Source organism: Pan paniscus, chromosome 4, assembly GCF_029289425.2.
Source record: "Pan paniscus chromosome 4, NHGRI_mPanPan1-v2.0_pri, whole genome shotgun sequence".
Taxonomy (NCBI): Eukaryota; Metazoa; Chordata; class Mammalia; order Primates; family Hominidae; genus Pan; species Pan paniscus.
This window is the reverse complement of record NC_073253.2, coordinates 125,029,800-125,050,611: the sequence shown is the minus strand read 5'-3', so window position 1 is coordinate 125,050,611 and position 20,812 is coordinate 125,029,800. Positions and strand designations below refer to the sequence as shown.

General features: G+C 35.3%; 1 protein-coding gene across 3 annotated transcripts in view; it reads right to left on the bottom strand.

Moving 5' to 3' along the window:
* Positions 1-1,732: 1,732 nt before the first annotated feature.
* Positions 1,733-20,812, bottom strand: part of ADAMTS19 (ADAM metallopeptidase with thrombospondin type 1 motif 19) — a 280,545-nt gene continuing 261,465 nt past the window's right edge. For all 3 annotated transcript variants that reach the window (XM_014344971.5, XM_024928919.4, XM_024928920.4), the window contains 2 exons: positions 5,314-5,491; positions 1,733-3,348 (listed from right to left, as the gene is read on the bottom strand). In XM_014344971.5, coding sequence (XP_014200457.4) covers positions 3,197-3,348; positions 5,314-5,491 — 330 coding nt within the window. In that variant the 3' untranslated portion in view covers positions 1,733-3,196. The remainder of the gene's footprint in view (positions 3,349-5,313; positions 5,492-20,812) is intronic.

Here is a 20,812-nt window from a genome sequence, read left to right as displayed (position 1 = left end):
GAGGTCTTAATAACTTTGGAGAAAGCTGTGTCCTTTTTACAAATAATTATTTCTGTTTTGAAAAACTATTTCTGGTTTGCATTGAAATGCTAGTAAATGTTTAATGCTTGACCACAGGTCACCAAATTCCCATGTAACTTGAGCTGCTCATTATAACCTGGGTGGTGTCTGACACCACCCAGGTTACCTGCGCAGAATATCACTCCATCATCAAGGGTACAAGATTAGTCTTGAGCACAAGCTGAAGGCATAAGTTCCTTGAATAATTGGATCTGATGGTTAAGGGTCCTACTACTGCTACATTGCCTCCACTCTCTCAACCCACACAGCCTCATAGGGAATTTATTATAACGAATTGACTGAGACAGAAAACATTTGGTCCTGGTTTACTAATGGTTCTTCACAATATGCTAGCATAACCAGGAGTAGACAGCTGTAGCTCTACAACCCTGCACAGAGGTGACCTGAATGATTAGTAAGAAAAATCCTCACAGAAGGAATTCCAGCTGTGCATCTGGCTGTTTATTTTGACTGGAAGAAAAAACAGCCAGAAGTATGGATATGCACTGATTTATGGGCTGTGTCTAATGGGTTTGGTAGGAACTTGAAAGGAGCATGATAAAAACTGGTAATAATGAAGTTCTGAGGAAAAAGAATGGGGATAGAACTCCTTGAATTGTTTATATACTTATATTTCATTTGAATGTTCACCAAACAGCATACTCAGGAGAAACTGATCTCAATCATCAGATGGATAAGATGACATGTTCTTTTAATGTTCATCAGTCTCTTCCATGCACCTCTGTCCTCGACCAATACCCTCAAAAATAAAGAGATAATGGTGGCAGGAGTGGAGATTATGCATGAGCTAAGCAACATGAACTTATTTTCACCAAGGTCAATCTATCTACAGTCACTGCTGAGGGTTCCACCTAATAATAGCAGAGAAGACATTATGGTACCCTTCTATGGGAGAAGCAACACACCATCTTGGTTGTAGGTTGATTACATTAGACGCCTATCACAGAAGAGGCCGTGGCTTGTTCTTGCAGAAGTAGTCAGTTGATCTGAAAATAAATTTGCTTTCCCAGTTTGTGATGCTTCTGCCAAAATACCGTCTGTGGACTAAACAAATGTCTCACTCACTGTTAGGGTATTTCATACAATATTGTTTTTGTTCAAGGAACTTGTGTGACAGCAAATAAAGTGTGGACAGGGGCTCACTGTTGTGTAAATCTCTCATAGTACCATGCTCCCCATCACCCCGAAGCAGATGGCCTAACAGAATGATATGTCTTTTTAAGAAAGGTTTAGTCTCCTACCAGGTGGATGAAAACACTTTGGAGTCTGAGATAATGTTCTCTAAGATGTATATTTTCTGAACTATCAACCAACACATGGTGCTATTTCTACCTAGATTTATGGATTCAGGAGTCAAGGGATGGAACTTACTATTTCAATTTTTCCTTCTCCCATTCGTCTACTATTTCACATAAAATTTGTTGATATTGGTTAACCCTATATCTCAGCAATTAAATTAAAGGACTTACATAGGAATGGTCAATCTAGGAAAAAGGTGACCTCGATATTAAAACACATTTATTAAAATGAAGGTGAAAAATATTAATGACAGAAATGTAAAGAACTGTGAAGCTTTTGAGGTTTTACCTTACTTGCAACTTATCAAGTTAGCCTGTTATGATTTCAGGGTAGAAGACATGAGACTCCTGCATTAGAGACAAAGGACTTTATTACTCACAGCGATAGTAGTAGCCAGGGAATCAGCTTTTCCTGTACTGGCTCCTTGAGCCCCATTTCCCAAAAGGTGACATGAAGAGAGCCAGGTGACCTCAGAACATGCATTGGATTGTCTTATAGTAAAGAAACCCCAACTTTAGGGAACCTGAAACTTTTATAATGAGAAGCATGTTTGCCCTTTGCTCCCAAGAGAGATACTATCTTCCAAGGCAGTTCACTCTATAAACATCCTCTAGAAGATACTCCAGAACAAAAGTAGACAGTACCTTTGTTCATCAGACATGTGGATATGTGACAAGTCTATGAAGAATTGTCTCTCAATGGGAAGTTTTACATATTTTATTGAAAAATCTAAGAAATCATGTGAATCATGTACAATATTTTCTCACAAGAAAAATTTTAAGCTGGCTTTTGAACGTTTCACATAATTGTAAAACTTTTTAATTTTTAAAAGGAAGAAAAACACAATGAAATGACCACCGTATTATATGCTTTCTGTTTTTCCTTGTTCCTAGGGAAAAGGCTGAGAAATACTAGTAAATTTTCTAATTATGATTCGTGAGGCTAAGTACTATACTCTTTAATAAATCTGCTAAAAAGATACAGGGAAATGGATGGATCAATGTTTTCTTTGTTAAAAATATTTAAAAAAAGCTAAAATCTAGTGATAACATGTTAAAATAATACACATTTTTTGTAAGATGTCACCATTTCTAACGATTTCTCTACACTATATCAACAGTGCAATTGTGATTCAGTGTAAATCATTACAGTGTTTCATTGTTACAATACTTGTGTTCAAGTACATGTTCATGAACATGATCAAAGTCTCTATTTTGACTTTTCTTTTCCATATCAAAATAAGGTTATAATTACAGCAGAAATTTTCCTATGGATGTCTATAAATCTGAACCAAATTCATAATACATTCTCTAAAAACCTGTTCAACAGCATGAGGTTCATTATGTTTACACATCTCCTGCAGGTGACAGAAAATGGGCTAATTCTGCAGCAGGACACCAAAAAAACAAAAATAGTTTCTCTTCATATACACCTAAACTATTATGCTAAGTCAGTATACATTCTGGATAATTCAATGTTATTGGTGGGGAGAGAGTAGCACCTTAGAGATAGCCCTAACAAACAATGAAACATTGTTTTAAGTATAATGATCTATTTTTTTCCTTTTTCTTTTTATTATATTACTGGATCCAACTAATTCATTCATATAAAATTATTTATGAAGCCATATAGTATAAATCAAAATGTTTGTGTAACCAAAACAAGCACCACATTGGATGTTTGGCAGGCAAAAAAATAAATTAATTTGATTAAATTATATGTAATCTGATAATATTTGGTCTGAAAAACATGCTAGTGTGTGTGTTTATAAATAATGTAATTGCAAAGAGCTGTGATCCAGCCAGCCTGCTAGAGGTCAACTCTTCTGCTGCAGCTTTTGGGCATAGAAGTCCCTGCATGTTTCACAGCAGCGCTGATACCACCGCATGTCCTGACATAGGTTCTTTTCACGTATCACTCGGCAGTACACTGGCCACTGATCTCCCAGGCACTTGAAAGTCAGAGCAGCTGTGAAACAGAACATAGTGAATTCACTCCATGCAGATATCATATATGTCAGTAAAAACCAACTTCAAGCGTTTAAGTGGGGCGGATTTTGTACACTCTCTTTGGTTCATTTATATTACCTTCTGGAATTTAAACAAGAAAGAGATACACACACATACACACCTCCTATGATTAAAAAGTAAAGAATGAATAATATTTTTACTTATAAATGTTTTTAGGCCTATTAAAGATATAATTCCCAGGTTCAGTGTGTTGTACTTTTTAAGCTTCAGTTTCATAGCTTGCATTTAAGTTGCTTTTGAATTTTAGTAGAGAAAATTAAAAAGAAAAATAAATGTGCTCAATATATCTACTTTTATGGGAATACAAATTAATAAATACTATTATTGGGGTTGAAATTACAAGGAAACAGCAAAGTAAAAATATGCTCACAGTTATTTCATATTCCTAGTTTCCCCAGATAACAGACACATCTAAATGGATTATCTGGAACTGTGATTTCAGGCTTCTATAAAAATCAATGCATATCATCACAAGCGACTGAGATTTACAGCAATAGTTGAAGTGTTTGAAATGAGAAGAACTTGGTATAGAATATTTGGTCATGTAGACTTGGCCTCCTTTTTTGTAAAACAGTGTGTTCTGGAATGCATAATGAAAGTCACTCCTGCTACAATTATTTCTTTTGCATATGAGAATGAATCATATTCTAATATAATTATTCTATTTTTAAAAACCTTAGATTTTCCTAACCATTGTGCTTCTGTATTTTGGGGTATACCTTCAAGGAATAATAAATAGAGAAAATGCAATTTTAACAAAATTTTTCTTTTAATTCATTATTTTCTGCCATGTAATATTTCAAGGACTCCAACTAACTGTTGGAGAAAGGAATTATACTGCTATTGAATAAATGGATTTAGTACATCTGCTCTAGAATTGCTTAACTTTTTGTCTTAATTAGTGTTATTCACCTTGAACTGATTATTTCTTAGGAATGTTAGTTAATTATTTGGCCCTAAAAAGAGAATTTTTGTATTTCCATGAAGAAACCAAGCTTTCACATTTGATTGAGTCTTATGCCTGGAAAAATACATATGATAATTTATCTCCTTACATTTTGGTAATATTATTTTGTATGATTCCAATTGTTCCCCTGGAGGTTATATGCACAGGTTAAAACCAAAGGTATGAAATATAAATTAACCCACTGACAATCAGGCAGGAGTGCTGTTAAATGCTACTAATAGTCACAGATGTAAATGCTAAATCATTCATTAGTATTTGTTATGCAAGTGTAGGCTATATCTACTTAAAATATGTAGTCTAATTCTCAATTATGGGTTAGATTAAATAACAGAAATTGAGGATATATATATGAAGGCATTTCATAACATAAAACAATGTAAACATCAATATAGTCAATATTACTAGAATGTATTTTTTATTTAGTATCATATTCTCAAAACTTAAAAAGAAAATAGAACTTCTTGTTTAATGGTGTAGATCCATGCACCCATTCTTCTTGAAAGACATTTTTTAGTCTGTGTCCCTCCAAAGAATAATTTATACTCAGATCACAAGGAAGGCTATTAACCACGGAGAAATCTAAGGCTTACACTACAATCTCATCTTTCCACAGATATTAACTTAATTGATAGTTCTGCCATGGGATTAATCCGAGTCTAAATTTTGGTTACAAAAAGACCTGGGGTGGTGTGGCATTATTTCCTGGACCTGGCTCTGATTGGACAACTTTGGGAATCAAAGCAGTTTAACTTTTTAGGACTTTTTTACCCACCTGACCATTTGGACGAAATCATATTTAAATGGATCCAATTTAGTCCAAACCAAAATAATCAGTATAGGTTTACAACTATCAAGGTTTAAAGTAATATACAAAATACAAGAAGCCATAAGCATTTCTATGTTTCTCAAAAGCATCTTTTTTTTTTGTCTGCTTACCCAGTCTGGGTGATGTTATGGTATTTACATTAATTTTCTCATTGCAGGGTTGAAGGTGGCATGGCCTGTATGCTGCAGGTTTTTCTGAGGAAAAACATTCATTTCCATGTCTTCCTGTGATCTTATGCATGCATTGGATTACACGGGACTGCATTCCTTTGCCACAGGTAATTGAGCACTAGGAGAAATACAAGGTTTGTTAAGGTTCTTTTTTATTTTTATTTTTTGCTGTTATTATCTTCTAGGGTGTGGCAACATTCTCTAAATGTTTCTTAAAATTAAATATGAGCTGCGACATTCACAGTCAATGCAAAACATGGGTCAGAAACATTGATGCTCATAAATTGGGCACAATGCCTTTGAGAACCTCTGGCTGATCTAAGACAGAGTTTTGGGTAATGAAAAGGACATAAGAGTAAAGAAGGATAAAGATAAAGGTACAGTATGACTTGAAGAGAAAGAGAGTGAATGACACCAGTAATGCTTGAGCAGACAGCTTTCAAAGGTCTAACACATGGTTTGCAAACAAATAATTGATTTATTATTATTTAATTTAATCATCGATGTTCAGAAGTTAGCACATGTCTACTTTTAGAGCTGGATCCTTGTTACAGTCTTTAAATATACTCATCTGCCTTATTTTCTCTGGCCTTAAAATGTTTATAAATAATATCAAGATGTCTTAGCCAGATATGTTATTAAAGTAATTGCTTTTTCTTGGTAGATTAGATGATGTTAGTATTATGCTAATAAAAATATTTGATAATCTGAATTTCTCAGGTAAAAGGTACTTTTTTCCTCTTTTTTATTTTTATAGATTCAGGGGATATATAGCAAAATGGTAAGGTTTGGGCTTCTAGTATACCCACCACTCAGACAGTGAACATTGTACTAAATACGTAAATTTTCAACTCTCTGCTTTTGGAGACCTCAGTGTCTATTTTCTCTCTCTCTCTATGTCCACGTGGGCCCATTGTTTAGTTCCCACTTACAAGTGAGAACATGCAATATTTGATTTTCTGTTTCTGAGTTATTTCACTTAGGATAATGGCCTCCAGCTCCATTCATGTTGCTGTGAAATACATAATTTCATTCTTTTTTGACTGCATATTATTACATACACACACACGCGCAAACACACACACATGCACACACTTGCTTTATCCAGTTATCTGTTGGTGGACACTTTGATTGATTCCGTAACTTTGCTAATATGAATAGTGCTGTGATAAACATGAGTGGAGGTGTCTTTTTGATACAAGGATTTTGTTTCCTTTGGATAGACACCCAATAGTGGGACTGCTGAGTCAAATGGTAGTTCTATTTTTAGGTCTTTGAGAACCCTCCATACTGTTTTCTATAGTGGTTGTGTTTATTTACATTTTCACTAACAATGTATAAGTATTCCCTTTTCTCTCCATCCTCACCAACATCTGTTGTTTTTTGTCTTTTTAATAGTAGCCATTCTGACTGGTATGAGATGGTATCTCATTTTGGTTTTAATTTGCATTTCTTGGACGATTAGTGATGTTGAGCATTTTTTATATGTTTGTGGGTTGCTTGTGTGTCTCTCCTGAGGAATGTGTGTTCATGTCCTTTGCCCACTTTTTAATGGGGCTACTTGTTTTTTTGTTTGTTGAGTTGTTTGAGTTCCTTGCAGATTCTGAGTATTAGTCCTTGTCAGATGCATAGTTTGAAAATATTTTCTCCCATTCAGTTAGTTTTCTGTATACTCTGTTGATTATTTCTTTTGCTGTGCAGAAGCTCTTTCGTTTACTTAAGTCCCATTTGTGCCTTTTTGTTTTTGTTGCATTTGCTTTTAAGGTCTTACTCATAAATTCCTTGCATATGCCAATGTCCAAAAGCATTTTCTTTGGTTTTCTTCTAGGATTTTACATTTCAGGTCTTATGTTCAAGTCTTTAATCCACCTTGAGTAAATTTTTGTATATGGTGAGAGATAGGGGTCCAGTTTCATTGTTCTGCATATGGCTATCCAATTTTTCCAGCATCATTTATTGAACAGGGTTGTCCTTTCCTCATTGCATTTTTTTGTTGACTCTGTTGAAGATCAGTTGGCTATAGGTATGTGGTTTTGTTTCTGAGTTCTTTTGTCTGTTCCCTTGATCTGTGTATCTATATTTGTACCAGTACCATGCTATTTTCGTTACTATAGCCTTGTAGCATAAAGTCAGGTAATGTGATGGCTCCAGCTTTGTTCTTTACTTAGGATTGCTTCAGCTATTCAGGCTATTTTGGAGTTCTATATGAACTTCAGGATTTTTTTTTCTAATTTTGTGAAAAATGACATTGATAATTTGATAGGATTTGTGCTGAATCTCTAGATTGCTTTGGGTAGTATGGTCATTTTAATGATATTGATTCTTATAAATATATGAGCATGGGATGTTCTTCCTTTTGTTTGTGTCACTTATTTCTTTCATCAGTGTTTTGCAGCTCTCCTTGTAGAGGTCTTGCACCTTCTTAGTTAAATGTATTCCTAAGTAATTCTTTTGTGTGTGTGGTTATTGTAAATGGGAACGTCTTCTTGATTTCATTCTCAGTTTGAATGTTATTGGTGTATAGACATGCTTCTACATTGATTTTGTATCCTGAAACTTCACTGATGCCATTTATCAAGTCTAGGAGTCTTTTGAAGGAGTCTTTAGAGTTTTCTAGGTATACAAACTTATTATCAGCAAACACAGATAATTTGACTTCCCCTTTTAAAATTTGGATGTTTTATTTCTTTCTCTTGCCTGATTGCTCTGGCCAGGACTTCCAGTGCTATGTTGAGGAGTGGTGAGTGGGTATCCTTATCTTGTTCCAGTTTTGGGGAAATGCATTCAACTTTTTCCCATTCAGTATGATGTTGGCTGTGGGTATGTCATATACGGCTTTTATTAATCAAGTGCACTTTTAACCGATTTCTTGCATTTCAACTAAATGTTATTTTCATTTGTAAAATATTTTGCAAAGAACATATTTGATGTGTAACAGTTTTTACCAGGGAAGTCTCTTGGTTTCATACATATATCACTAAATTTGTTTTTTGACACAAATAGTCTGATGCTAATTTGTCTGAGAAAATACCGTTATTTTATGGTATCAAAACTATATGTAAGAGGCGAAATGTGCTGGTGTTTCTGAAAATAATGATTTATTTACTAGCCATTTTATTTTCTATGTAAAAAGATAAAGCAATATTTTGCTTAAAGGGTTTATTAATACAATTAGAATTATTTAAATGAATTATCTTGGTGTATTCTATTCTAATTACAAATTGGTAAATATTTTCTGATTGTCATCTTTTAAGTATACAGACATACCATTTGTAATACTTCTTTCCCCTGTATTTTCCTAAGTCACTATTAGTATTGCATTCTCTTTGCTATCAATTCTTCCTTTATGATCATCATTGGGCTCATCTCTTTTCTTATTTTTCTTAGCACAAGAAGCATTCTGCACAAATCCTCATTCCCTCGAATCTAATGTACTATTGTTTGATTTGTTTTTAGTCCTCAGCCTACCAATGAATGGCACACATTAATTGAGAATGCATTCTTTCAAAATTTATTTACAAATATATGCTCCTTGGACAAAAATCTTTGGTTATTGAGTTTACCATTGCCTACAAGATAAAGCCCAGTATCCCACTATATCCAGGCTGGCATGTGTTTACCTCTTTAACTTTATATTTGACTCCATCCTATTAAAAATAATTTGTTATTTTATAAACTAATCATTTCCATGCAATTTCTATTTCTACCTCTACAGTTGTGCTCAGAGTAATACTCCTTTCCTAAATGCCATGCCTTTTTACAAAATTGTATCTTAGGCTGAGTGTGGTGGCTCACACCTGTAATTCCAGCACTTTGGGAGGCTGAGGCCGGCAGTCACTTGAGGCCAGGAGTTCTAGACCAGCCTGTCCAACATGGCAAAACCCCATCTCTACTAAAAATACAAAAATTAGCTAGGTGTGGTGGTGCAGGCCTGTAATTCTAGCTACCGGGGAGGATGAGACAGGAGAATTGCTTGAATCCAAGAGGCGGAGGTTGCAGTGAGCCAAGATTATGCCACTGCACTCCAGCCTGGGTGACAGAGTGAGACTCTGTCTCAAACAAAACAAAACAAAACAAAACAAAAAAACAACAAAACTATCTCAAATCCAGCTTCTCCATGAAAGCTTCCACATTATCCTAACAACCTATGCATATTTATGCAATATTTATAAATTAAACCATATATTCATATGTTGAGTCTACACTTCAGAATCACAGGAGAGATTTTTCTTTAAAGACAATGATGGATTTTAAGACATAGAATTTCTTAGTCAATAAATTCATGTGAGATCTGGGAATCTGCATTTTTAGTAAAAGTATTTAGCTGATTATGCTGTGTGGTCTGAGTTTGGAAATTACTGGCCAAAAGTACATGTTCTGTATTTAACATAGACCCTTTGTATTGCTTCTTGTCTGTAAGTAGTATCATGGTACTACTTATGTGGTAAATTATGTATTACTACTTGCATGGTAAATTATGTTAGAGTTGTTTGTATGTCATGTTCAATAATGAAGCCTATATTTCTGTTATGACAATAGCTTACTGCAGAATAATGGAATTTTATGTGCATGTCATGAACATGAATCTACAGATAACATAACTTTCTAAGTTTTACTGTGTATATATTTCCACAAAATATTATCTTTGTATCTGATGAATTCTTAGCTTTCTGCAAATAGCAGATCAAAGAACAACAAACTAGGATGTTATGTCCTTTAAACCTGACTTTTTCTCTTAAACTTCTACAGGATTTGAATATTTCCAGTTCAGTGTAACTTTATTATAATTTCCAGCTATTATAGGAGGACTCTTTGACATGGTCTTTCTCCTTTAAAAGCCTTAATCTCAATACCACTCTATACAATGGATATAATCATATAAATAAAGACATGCTTAGAAAAGTATTTTCAGGACAATGCAATACAGTTTAACTAAAACTTTTAAGGAATTAATATTACATAGAACAAAATACTGTTCTAGTATCTATTCCTAAAATTTCTGTAAATCTTGAAAAAGATCACAATATTTGAGAAACCAAAAGAATAACAGAAGGCTTAGAAAGATGAGCTCACTCTGATGTGATAAAGAAGGTTCTCAATATTTCAAAGAGGCCCATAATTAGTCACAGACTATTCCTGACACTTTTAGTCAATCTTACATAATCAACTCCAAGGGATATGAGCAAAGCAAAGTAACACATCATTTTTCAGTATTATTGAAAATGACATAAAATAACAGTAGACACATGATAACTCACAATATATAATCTTAGCAGATAATGGCTGAATAGCACCTTTTATAAAATTTTGGGGTCTAAGAAAAGATGTTAGTTGCATTTTATAGGCAAATTATGTTTTGTAACTATTTGGGCATAACCTGGAAATAAAAATATTCTCCAAGAAATAATGGAAATTCTGTAATTCCTTAAACTAAAACAGTATAATTTTCTGCTTGAGAAACTAATAACTAATAGATTTGCTTTATTATTAAAATAAATAATCTTTTAGCCTTAGAATCTAATTTTCATTAGAATATTTTAATAATAAAATATCAAGTTCTTACTAGTAAGTATTTTCTTTATAAAATATAATTTGGTAAAACTTTTATTACAAATGTATGGAAAACGGACAGTCATTCAAAATAGAACAATTGAAATCCCAAGTTATCTTCTAAACTATTTATTATTTTTATTATAGAAGACAATATTGAATAATCAAATATCTTTTCAAATAATGTCACTATGATTAAAAACACACAGACATTAAAGAAAAAGCCAAAATAATTCTGACCTCCAAATTAGGAGACCTGGCTTCTAATTATTTGCCTTTAGCAAATAATTTACCCGAAACTTATTTTTCCTTTTTGTTAGACAAGGTATTGTAGTAGATCATAGCTGCAGGTTCAGGTCTAAATTACTATCAAAGTAAAACTCCAAATAATTTATTATTAAAAGTTACTGTCATCTAGGTGGTGAAAATTTCTAAGTGGTGAAGCTACCTAAGAGTAAAGACTCTAATCTCATTAACTATTATCCACTTTGCCAGCTTACAGTTGTGACAAGTCTTAGCTTTCTGCAAGTAGAAGTCCTGTCTAACATAGTCTTAAAATTATAGTTTGCTTGAATGTCTCAGAATACTACATCATTTATTTTTGTTTTCAAATATTTACTGACCACTCATTATGTTCATGGTCCTTTGTAAAAAATACAAACACCAGAGATTATTTACTATGGATCTGGTATTTTATTCAATAACATTTATTAACAAAACACAATGACATAAAATCAATGGAGTTAGAAGTAGATTACTACCACTGTGGAAGCTAGGCAATTTCATCCACTTTTAGCCAGTCATGTAATATTTAAATAATCAGTTACACTACAAAGCCACTTTGTTGCCTTGTGATCAAAGGAAACCAATAGTACTGTTATGGGAAAGGGCCTCTGATCCAGACCCCAAGAGAGGGGGCTTCTGGACCTCTTACAAGATAGAATTCAGGGTGAGTCCTTAAAGTGAAAGCAAGGTTATTAAGAAGATAAAGGAAATGAAGTCCTTGCCCATGCCTATGTCCTGAATGGTATACGTATGTAACAAATCTGCACATTGTGCACATGTACCCTAAAACTTAAAGTATAATTAAAAAAAGAAGATAAAGGAATAAAAGAAGGGCTACACCATAGGCAGAGCAGGGCATGGGCTACTCAACTTAGTATACTTATAGTTATTTCTTGATTATATGCTAAACAAAAGGTGGATTATTCATGAATTTTCCGGGACAGAGGTGGGCAATTCCCAGAACTGTGGGTTCTTCCCCTTTTTAAACCACATAGGGTAACTTTTTGATGTTGCCATGGCATTTGTAAACTGTCATGGTGCTGGTGGGAGTGTCTTTTAGCATGCTAATGTATAATGTATAATTAGTGTATAATGAGCAGTGAGGAGGACCAGAAGTCACTTTCATCACCATCTTGGTTTTGGTGGGTTTTGGCCAGCTTCTTTACTGCAACTTGTTTTATCAGCAAGGTCTTTGTGACCAGTATCTTGTGCCCACCTCCCATCTCATCCCGTGACTTATAATGCCTTAACCTCCTGGGAATGCAGCCCAGTAGGTCTCAGCCTTATTTTACCTGGCCCTATGCAAGACAGAGTCTCTCTGGTTCCAAAGCCTCTGACAGTACTACTTCTGAAAGTTTTTCCTCCATTCAATGCTAAGAGAAAGAAGCTAGTACTTATTTAGTGTTTATTATATGCCAGGCACTTTGTTAAAGCTTATATTTATTTTAATATCTCACATGAAGGCCATGAATACTATTATCCCTTTTAAACAGAGGAGAAAGTAGAGGCTCACATAAATTCACAAACTGTCTACGGTTTTACAGGCAAGAAGTGCTGGAATTAGAGTTTTAACTTAAAAAATACTGAATTCAGCATTTGAATGCTTAAGCACTATTTAATACTTGAAAGTTGCTAATATTTCTCTTATGTTAAAACAGAAATATTTCCCTTTTCCACATACTGCCATGTTAGACTATTATCCTACTTTACTGTTAAATTAAACATTAATGAATTTTGAAAGCTTTTTTATTGCATTTTTAGTATAACTCAGGTTATATGGTATGAGGTAAACTTTTGCTCTAAGGACAATTCATATGCATGATTCATCTTTAGATAGGGTGATCATATAATTTATTATCCATATCAGGACATTTGTGAAATAAGTTGCTGATAATAATTTTTGCCAGACTGTAGGCATACTGGGACAGTCCTGGATAAACTAAAACATCTAGTCACCTTCTCTACAGACAACCTACTGACAGATCATGTATTAGACAATAAACACAAATGAACAGACATATGAAATACCTATTATATTCCATGCCTCTAATATGCTTTTACATAGAATATCTTGGTTATCTTTCTCATAACCCTAACAACATTGCTAATGGAAAGTGTGAGGCATGTATTTCATTTATTCATTCAACAAATATTTACTGAGCCAATGTGCCATGTCTGGAGACTGGGATGTAATACTAAGCAAAACAGACAAGAACAGGGGCCCCCAGGAGCTTACATCTTAATGGGGGAGAGGGTAAGAGCAAAAAAATAAAGGAGGAAAGTATACTATAATTTACATTTTAACAGGTACCATGGAAAAAATTAAAGCTGGGAGAGAGGATGAGAAATGTTTGGGATAAGGGGTTTTGTAATTCAAATGGGAAAATCAGGGTAGGACTCAAGGAGATCATACAAAGACATGACCCATAAGGACAGACAAACCTCAAATGCAAGTCTTTTGATTCCAGATATAATGTTATTTCCACTATATGCACTATATAGTTTTATTCATACATTTGTGTGCTATGATGTTCCAAAATGTTTAATAACAAGGGGGCAAATGAGTAGAGTGGACCCTTAAGTAGGTGTTTCTTCAGATTCCATGGTGCGCGCTCTCTCCCCTTCCTTCCCTTCTCCCTTCTTTCAGTCCTTCTTTCTAATAAATGCTAAATCTTGCTCTTCACATGTGTATCAAGTAATTTAATGTATATTTGAAACAAGACACACTATAGAGTTCCACTAAAAAGCCAAATGCTGAAATGTCAACATCAATTTGCCAGCAAATGGGAAAGAAATACAGAGTTTACCAGATAACTTGCTATTGAAATTTCTTTTACAAGGAAAATTTTCTGACTAGAGTATTTTAAAAAGAGAGTCTTGTATTGTCTGATAGATATTCTGTTCCCCAAACAGTTTAATATTGCCCCAAAAGACCTTTGAAACAAAGCACCTCATGAATCTACTCCATGTACGAGATTTAATTCTGAATAGGAAACACAATCATGATGTCCCAGGTTTACTAGAGTAAAACGAAAGCAATCATCTTTAGAGCAAACTTAAACAGCTTAGAAAATTGCTTACAAGGATTTAGGACTTAAGCAAGTTTTTGACGTAGACAAACAACAAGACACAAGGAAAGTTGATGTCGATAATCCCTTTTCCCCACCAAAAAATAAGCCCCAAAGTCTCTGAAAGCAAAATTTGTTCCATTGCCGTAGTGATATTCATCATTTAAATCTACCTAAGGAAAGTACAATCTTCTCTGTACTTGGGTACACATGAGATAATTTCACCATGTAAACCAACAATAAAATTCTAAGTCCCCCAACTAATTGAATGGACCCCTCCCCTCAGCCAAGAGCATTCTAGAAGTAAACCTGAAACACAAATTTAGGCCATGAATGGGTGGTAGTGTTATGCTAGATAGTCAGGCAGACATGACCAGGGCAGAAGTGGGACTCTCCCTCCCCCGCAACTAGGAATGTCAGGCGACCATCAGGTGATGGTCAGGAGGTTGTTAACTGTCTCTCTAAAATAATAATTAGTTGCAACCAGCCCCTGGGGAAGGCAGTTTCTCTATAGATAGAAAAAACCTGAAACTGGTAATCAGCAACTTTCCAGTAAGATCTCAGGAATTGGGCAAGTGGGCTCAAGCATAATAAGCATTAAGAGGAAAAATGGTGGAGTTTAACTGGTATATGACCTCCTAGGAATATTACACTAGTAAGAGAAGAGCACCTTAAAGTGAGCATGCATGCAACTCCAGTAAACACACTGCGCATGCTCCCCTCGCAAGTGTGAGCCGGCCGTTGTGCATGTGGACAGCTCACCCCAAAAGAAGAACTAGGGAGAAGGAATGGAAGACCCCAGAAGCATGCCAACATATAACACCCCAAGTCAAAAGGTCAAACCGCACACTTGTCCTTCAAGTTACCTGCTTGGTCCTCTTCCAAGTTTACTTTCCGTCCTTTCATTCCTGCTCTAAAGTTTTTTAATACATTTTTCATACACTAGCTAGAAAGAAATTATTTAGGCAGTTTGTGAGTCAGAGAGTCCTTAGTAATGTTTTTCTTTTAATGAAAAGCAGCCCCCAAATCATTTCTTTTCTAACAAAGAGCAGCCTGTAAAATTGAACTGCAGACATAGAAACTAGAAGCTTGCATGGGTGAATGCCGGCAACAGTGCCAATAGGAAAAGGCTACCTGGGGCCCAGATATGTTCAACATGGAGGGTCCTTCTCCCTTTTCCTTTGTCATCCAGGTGTAGAATAAAGGAACAGTCAACATGATGCCAGCCAAGTGGAGAACCCATCTGCATAATAGAAGATTAGGGTGGGGTGGCCAGCTTCTTCCTGTGCTATGCAAACAAACGGCACACTTGGTCCAACCAATCTCTCATGCCCTATGTAAATTAGATACTGTCTCCTCAACCTCATCTATAAAACCTCCTGCATTTCACCACAAAATCAGAAGACACACTCAGGAGTCCCTCTCTCTCTATGAAAGAGAGTTATTCTCTTTTCTCTTTCTTTTGCCTATTAAACCTCTGCTCTTAAGCTCACTTATTGTGTGTTTGCCCCTGGCATGAGACAACAAACCTCGGGTATTTACCCCAGATAATGATGCTGCTTCACTTTCACTCCTGCTATAAAACTTGCCTTGGTCTCTCCTTCTCCCTTATGCTTCTCAGTCAAATTCTTTCTTCTGAGGAGACAAGAACTGAGGTTGCTGTAGACTCAATGGATTTGCTGCTGGTAACAATAGAACACACCTGATTATACCCTCCTCCCTTTGGAATTCAGGCATAGCTGACCAGCATTAACGTTAAAAAAGAGACCTTAAGATTGACAAAGCAGACTCTTTGTAGCAATAAGAATATGACAGATAGCAGGCCCTGAAAGAAATCAAAGTAATTTACTCCAAAAGTTATTTTCTTGACATATTTTGAAATGGCCATGCAAAGCTTCTCTTGTGGGAAAAATCTACACTCTGTAAAGAATCTCCTTCTCTTTCCAGGTCTTTTTCTTGATCCAGAAGAGAATTAACTAAGAATCTGGCACCTTTTTGAGTCTGATAAGAAACATTTACAATCTATTCTCTCTGAAGCCTGCTAAGTAGAGGCTGCACTTGCATAAGAACAGTGGTCTCCACAACCCCTTATCTTAACCCAGACACACTCCCTTCTATTGATTCCAGGTCTTTAAATAAATTCTTTCAATCAATTGCCAATCAGAACATCTTTGAATCCACCTATGACCTGGTAGCCCCCTCTTCAAGTTGTTTCTGTATCAAACCAATGCACATCTTACATGTATTGATTGGTGTCTTACGTTTCCCAAAAATGTATAAAACTAAGCTGTAGCCTGACTACCATGGGTACATGTTCTCAGAATTTCCCAGGGCTGTGTCATGGGCTGTGGTCACACATTTTTGGCTCAGAATAAATCTCTTTAAATATTTTACACAGTTTGACTCTTTTCATTGACAACCTTATATTTCTTTTATAATGAAATAAATCTTTTATTGCCCTGGACATTAGTGACAATGTCTAAGATTATCTTAAATTATGTCTATGCTGTGGCTCACATGTCAAACACTAAACATGATAGAATAATTCCCAATAATTTAAACACTTTGGACTCTCAAAATGATTAGAGAAATAGTTTAGTAAATGAGAAGCTCAAATAGAAATGTTAGCAAATCAACTTGGTAACAAGAAAAAGGCTTAATCTTCTTTACAAATGAAATATACCTTCTTAAACCCTATACTTGTTTTCAGTCTCTAAAGCTTAATTTCCAGCCATTTCCTACTTTATTACCTGCCATTCTTATGCTGGGTAATAAGAGCCGAATGACTTTATTTTACCTGAAAATAATTTAATCTAAATAAACTAGCTGAAAGGGAAATACCTGGGGGAAGTATAAGCAATGTTCAAGTTTACAGAAGTGTAGAGTCGAAGTTTACTTTACTCAGATGTTTATATTTTTTCTACAAATGACCATGGATGATGTAGTAACAGATACAGACATGATCTCTTATAAAATTATATCTACTAAGACAGATGATAGCACTGAGCAGACAGGGTTTGGCATTACTGATAAACAGGCTCAGATGACAAAATGATTTGACAAATTTATGGATTGGCCTAAACACAGACAAATGAGAGAAAATGAAAATGTGTAGGAAATAAAAACACACGCAAAAAATCTTAACAAATTCTTAACTCTGACATTATTGTAGAAACAAAGGGATGAAATGAACTATGAATAGTTGTGAAGTCCATTTCCTGGACAAAACAAGGTGTGAAATCCTTTCTTCTATCACAAAAGATGAATGAGACAGGAGACACTGCTGACAAGTTAAATAACACGAGAAAAGTGAACATGGAAATTTCACTCCTGAAATTGTATTACTTATGGCATTAATGGAAAGTGTTGCTGAGATCTTAGTTTAATCACTAGAAGAAAATCTAGGCAATATCATTCAGGACATAGGCATGGGCAAAGATTTTATGATGAAATCACCAAAAGCAATTGCAACAAAAGCTAAAATTGACAAATGGGATCTAATTAAACTAAAGAGCTTCTGCACAGCAAAAGAAACTATCATCAGAATGAAAAGGCCACCTATAGAATGGGAGAAAATTTTTGCAATCTACCTATCTAACAAAGGTCTAATATCCAGAATTTACAAGGAATTTAAACAAATTTAGAAGACAAAAACAACCCCATGAAAAAGAGGGCAAAGGACATGAACAGACATTTCTCAAAAGAAGACATTTATGCAGCCAACAAACATGAAAAAAAGCTCAACATCACTGATCATTAGAGAAATGCAAATCAAAACCACAGTGAGATACCATCTCACACCAGTCAGAATGGTGATTATTAAAAAGTCAAGAAACAACAGATACTGGTGAGGCTGTGGAGAAATATGACACTTTTACACGGCTGGTGGGAATGTAAATTAGTTTAACGATTGTGGAAGAGAGTGTGGTGATTCCTCAAGGATCTAGAACCAGAAATACCATTTGATCCAGCAATCCCATTACTGGGTATATACTCAAAGGAATATATATCATTCTATTATAAAGATACACACACACATATGTTTATTGCAGCACTATTCGCAATAGCAAAGACATGGAACCAACCCAAATGTGTATCAGTGATAGATTGGATAAAGAAAATATTGTACATATACAACATGGAATACTATGCAGCCATAAAAGGGATGAGGTCATGTCATTTGCAGGGACATGGATACAGCTGGAAGACATCATCCTCAGCAAACTAACGCAGGGAAAGAAAACCAAACACTGCATGTTCTGACTCATAAGTGGGAGCTGAACAATGAGAATACATGGACACAGGGAGGGCAACAACACAGACTGGGGCCTCTTGGGGGTGGAGAAGGGGAGGGAGAGCATCAGGACAAATAGCTAATGCATGCAGGGCTTAATGTCTAGGTGACAGGTTGAAAGGTACAGCAAACCACCATGGCACACGTTTACCTATGTAACAAACCTGCATGTTCTGCACACGTATCCTGGAACTTAAAGTAAAATAAATAAAAAAGAAAAGACCTTGGTTTAACACTGAAAAATAGGTGAACTTCAACCTTATAGAAGATGCTCAAAGAAATGTCCATTTACCTTGAGACATTTACAGATGTCATAGCTCCAGTATGTTCAAGATCAGTGAGTGTGTACTGTTGAAAATCTGTGGCCTGATGAAATTAAAGTTTTTCAAGTGTAATCTGATACATTTTAGGAACTGAGGTTAATTAGGTCTAAAATAGCACAATGTTATAAAGAAATTTTTGATGGGTCAAATGCTACACAGAAGACATGAAAGTACTCTGTTGCTAAATTTTCATTATTTTATATAGAAATGTTCCTTTTATGATATAGTTGAATATTTTTATCAAGATCATCTTCATGTATTCTTTCCCATAGTTTATATGAACACCACTATGCTTAGTAGGTATCCACTCAATTCCGGTGAATCATAGCAAACATGCTCTGAAATATACTGAAATAAGTAAAACGTGTTTAATTCAAAGGGGCTACACAAGCTCCAATAAATAGCCATCCACAAATTTATAAAGTGCCCAAATGAGACAAGAGAATAGTCAACCATGATGTCAATGGGTTCTTCAAGGCTTATACATAGTACAACTTGAATCTACTTTTGTAAAGTATAAAATTATCTTTCTGTCACTGAAAATTCATGAATCATACGTAGAAATTTATGTGATGGCTCATGGTATAAGCTAGCCATTATCATGTCTCTGCCAAATTCACCAAAGACTATTGTTGTCTGCTAGTCCAAGAAGCAACGTAGGCACTTCTGAACAACTTCATTTCACTAAACACTTTATAAATGGGCTATTCCTAAAAACCTCTTAACTACTCTCCTGTTTAGAGAGCAGACACTCATTCTTTCCATTGATCTCTGACTCTTGTATGGCTTCTGCACTCCATGGGCTCTGGCATCCACTGGACTGTCCCGCATGCTAATTTTTGAAGTCTTACACTGTTGCTATCCAGCAAGCAGCCAACAATTATGCTATTTTTCTGTATTTAACTTGCATAAACAACTATACTAGAATTGTGACACTGAGTCTTGTAATTCTTTCTTTGTAAAAATAAGGATTTATCAATACTTCTCAAAGTGAATGAAGAAGTATAAAAATATACTGTCCTAGGCTGGGCGTGGTGGCTCATAACTGTAATCCCAGCATTTTGGGATGCCAAGGTGGGTGAGGTCAAGAGTTTGAGACCAGACTGGCTAACATGGTGAAACCCCGTTTCTACTAAAATAGAAAAATCAGCTGGGCGTGGTGGCGGACACCTTTAATCCTAGCTACTCGGGAGGCTGAGGAACAAGAATCGCTTGAACCCTGGAGGTGGAGGTTGCAGTGAGCCAAGATCACACCACTGCACTCCAGCCTGGGTGACAGAGCAAGACTTTGTCTCCAAAAAAAAAAAAAAAAAAAAAAAAAAAATATATATATATATATATATATATACACACACACACATACTGTCCTAAAATTAAAGTATATGTTAGAAGCTCTTACTGATTGGCACAAAAAGCTCAAAAGAAAAAAAGACAAATATTTAATTTTATTTATTTATTTCTAAGATGAAGTCTCCGTCTGTTGCCCAGGCTGGAGTAGTGGCGCAATCTGGGCTCACTGCAATCTCTGCCTCCCAGGTTCAAGTGATTCTCCCGCTTCAGCCTTCCAAGTAGCTGGGATTTCAGGTGCTGCCACCATGCCCAGCTAATTTTTGTATTTTTAGTAGAGATGGGGTTTTACCATATTTGCCAGGCTGGTCTTGAACTCCTGACCTCAAGTGATCTGCCCACCTCGGCCTCCCAAAGTCCTGGGATTACAGATGTGGGCCACTGCGCCCAGCTGATAAATGTTTTAGTGTTAGAATGAAATATTTCTTCAACTGGCAGTTTGATATTTTACTTTAATCATATCATTTTGAAAACATGCATTGAGATAATTACTAACTCTACTTATTTGACTAACAACTGCTGTTAGAGAAAATGTTCCATATTTGTCCATTAAGTTATAATTGGAAGTAATA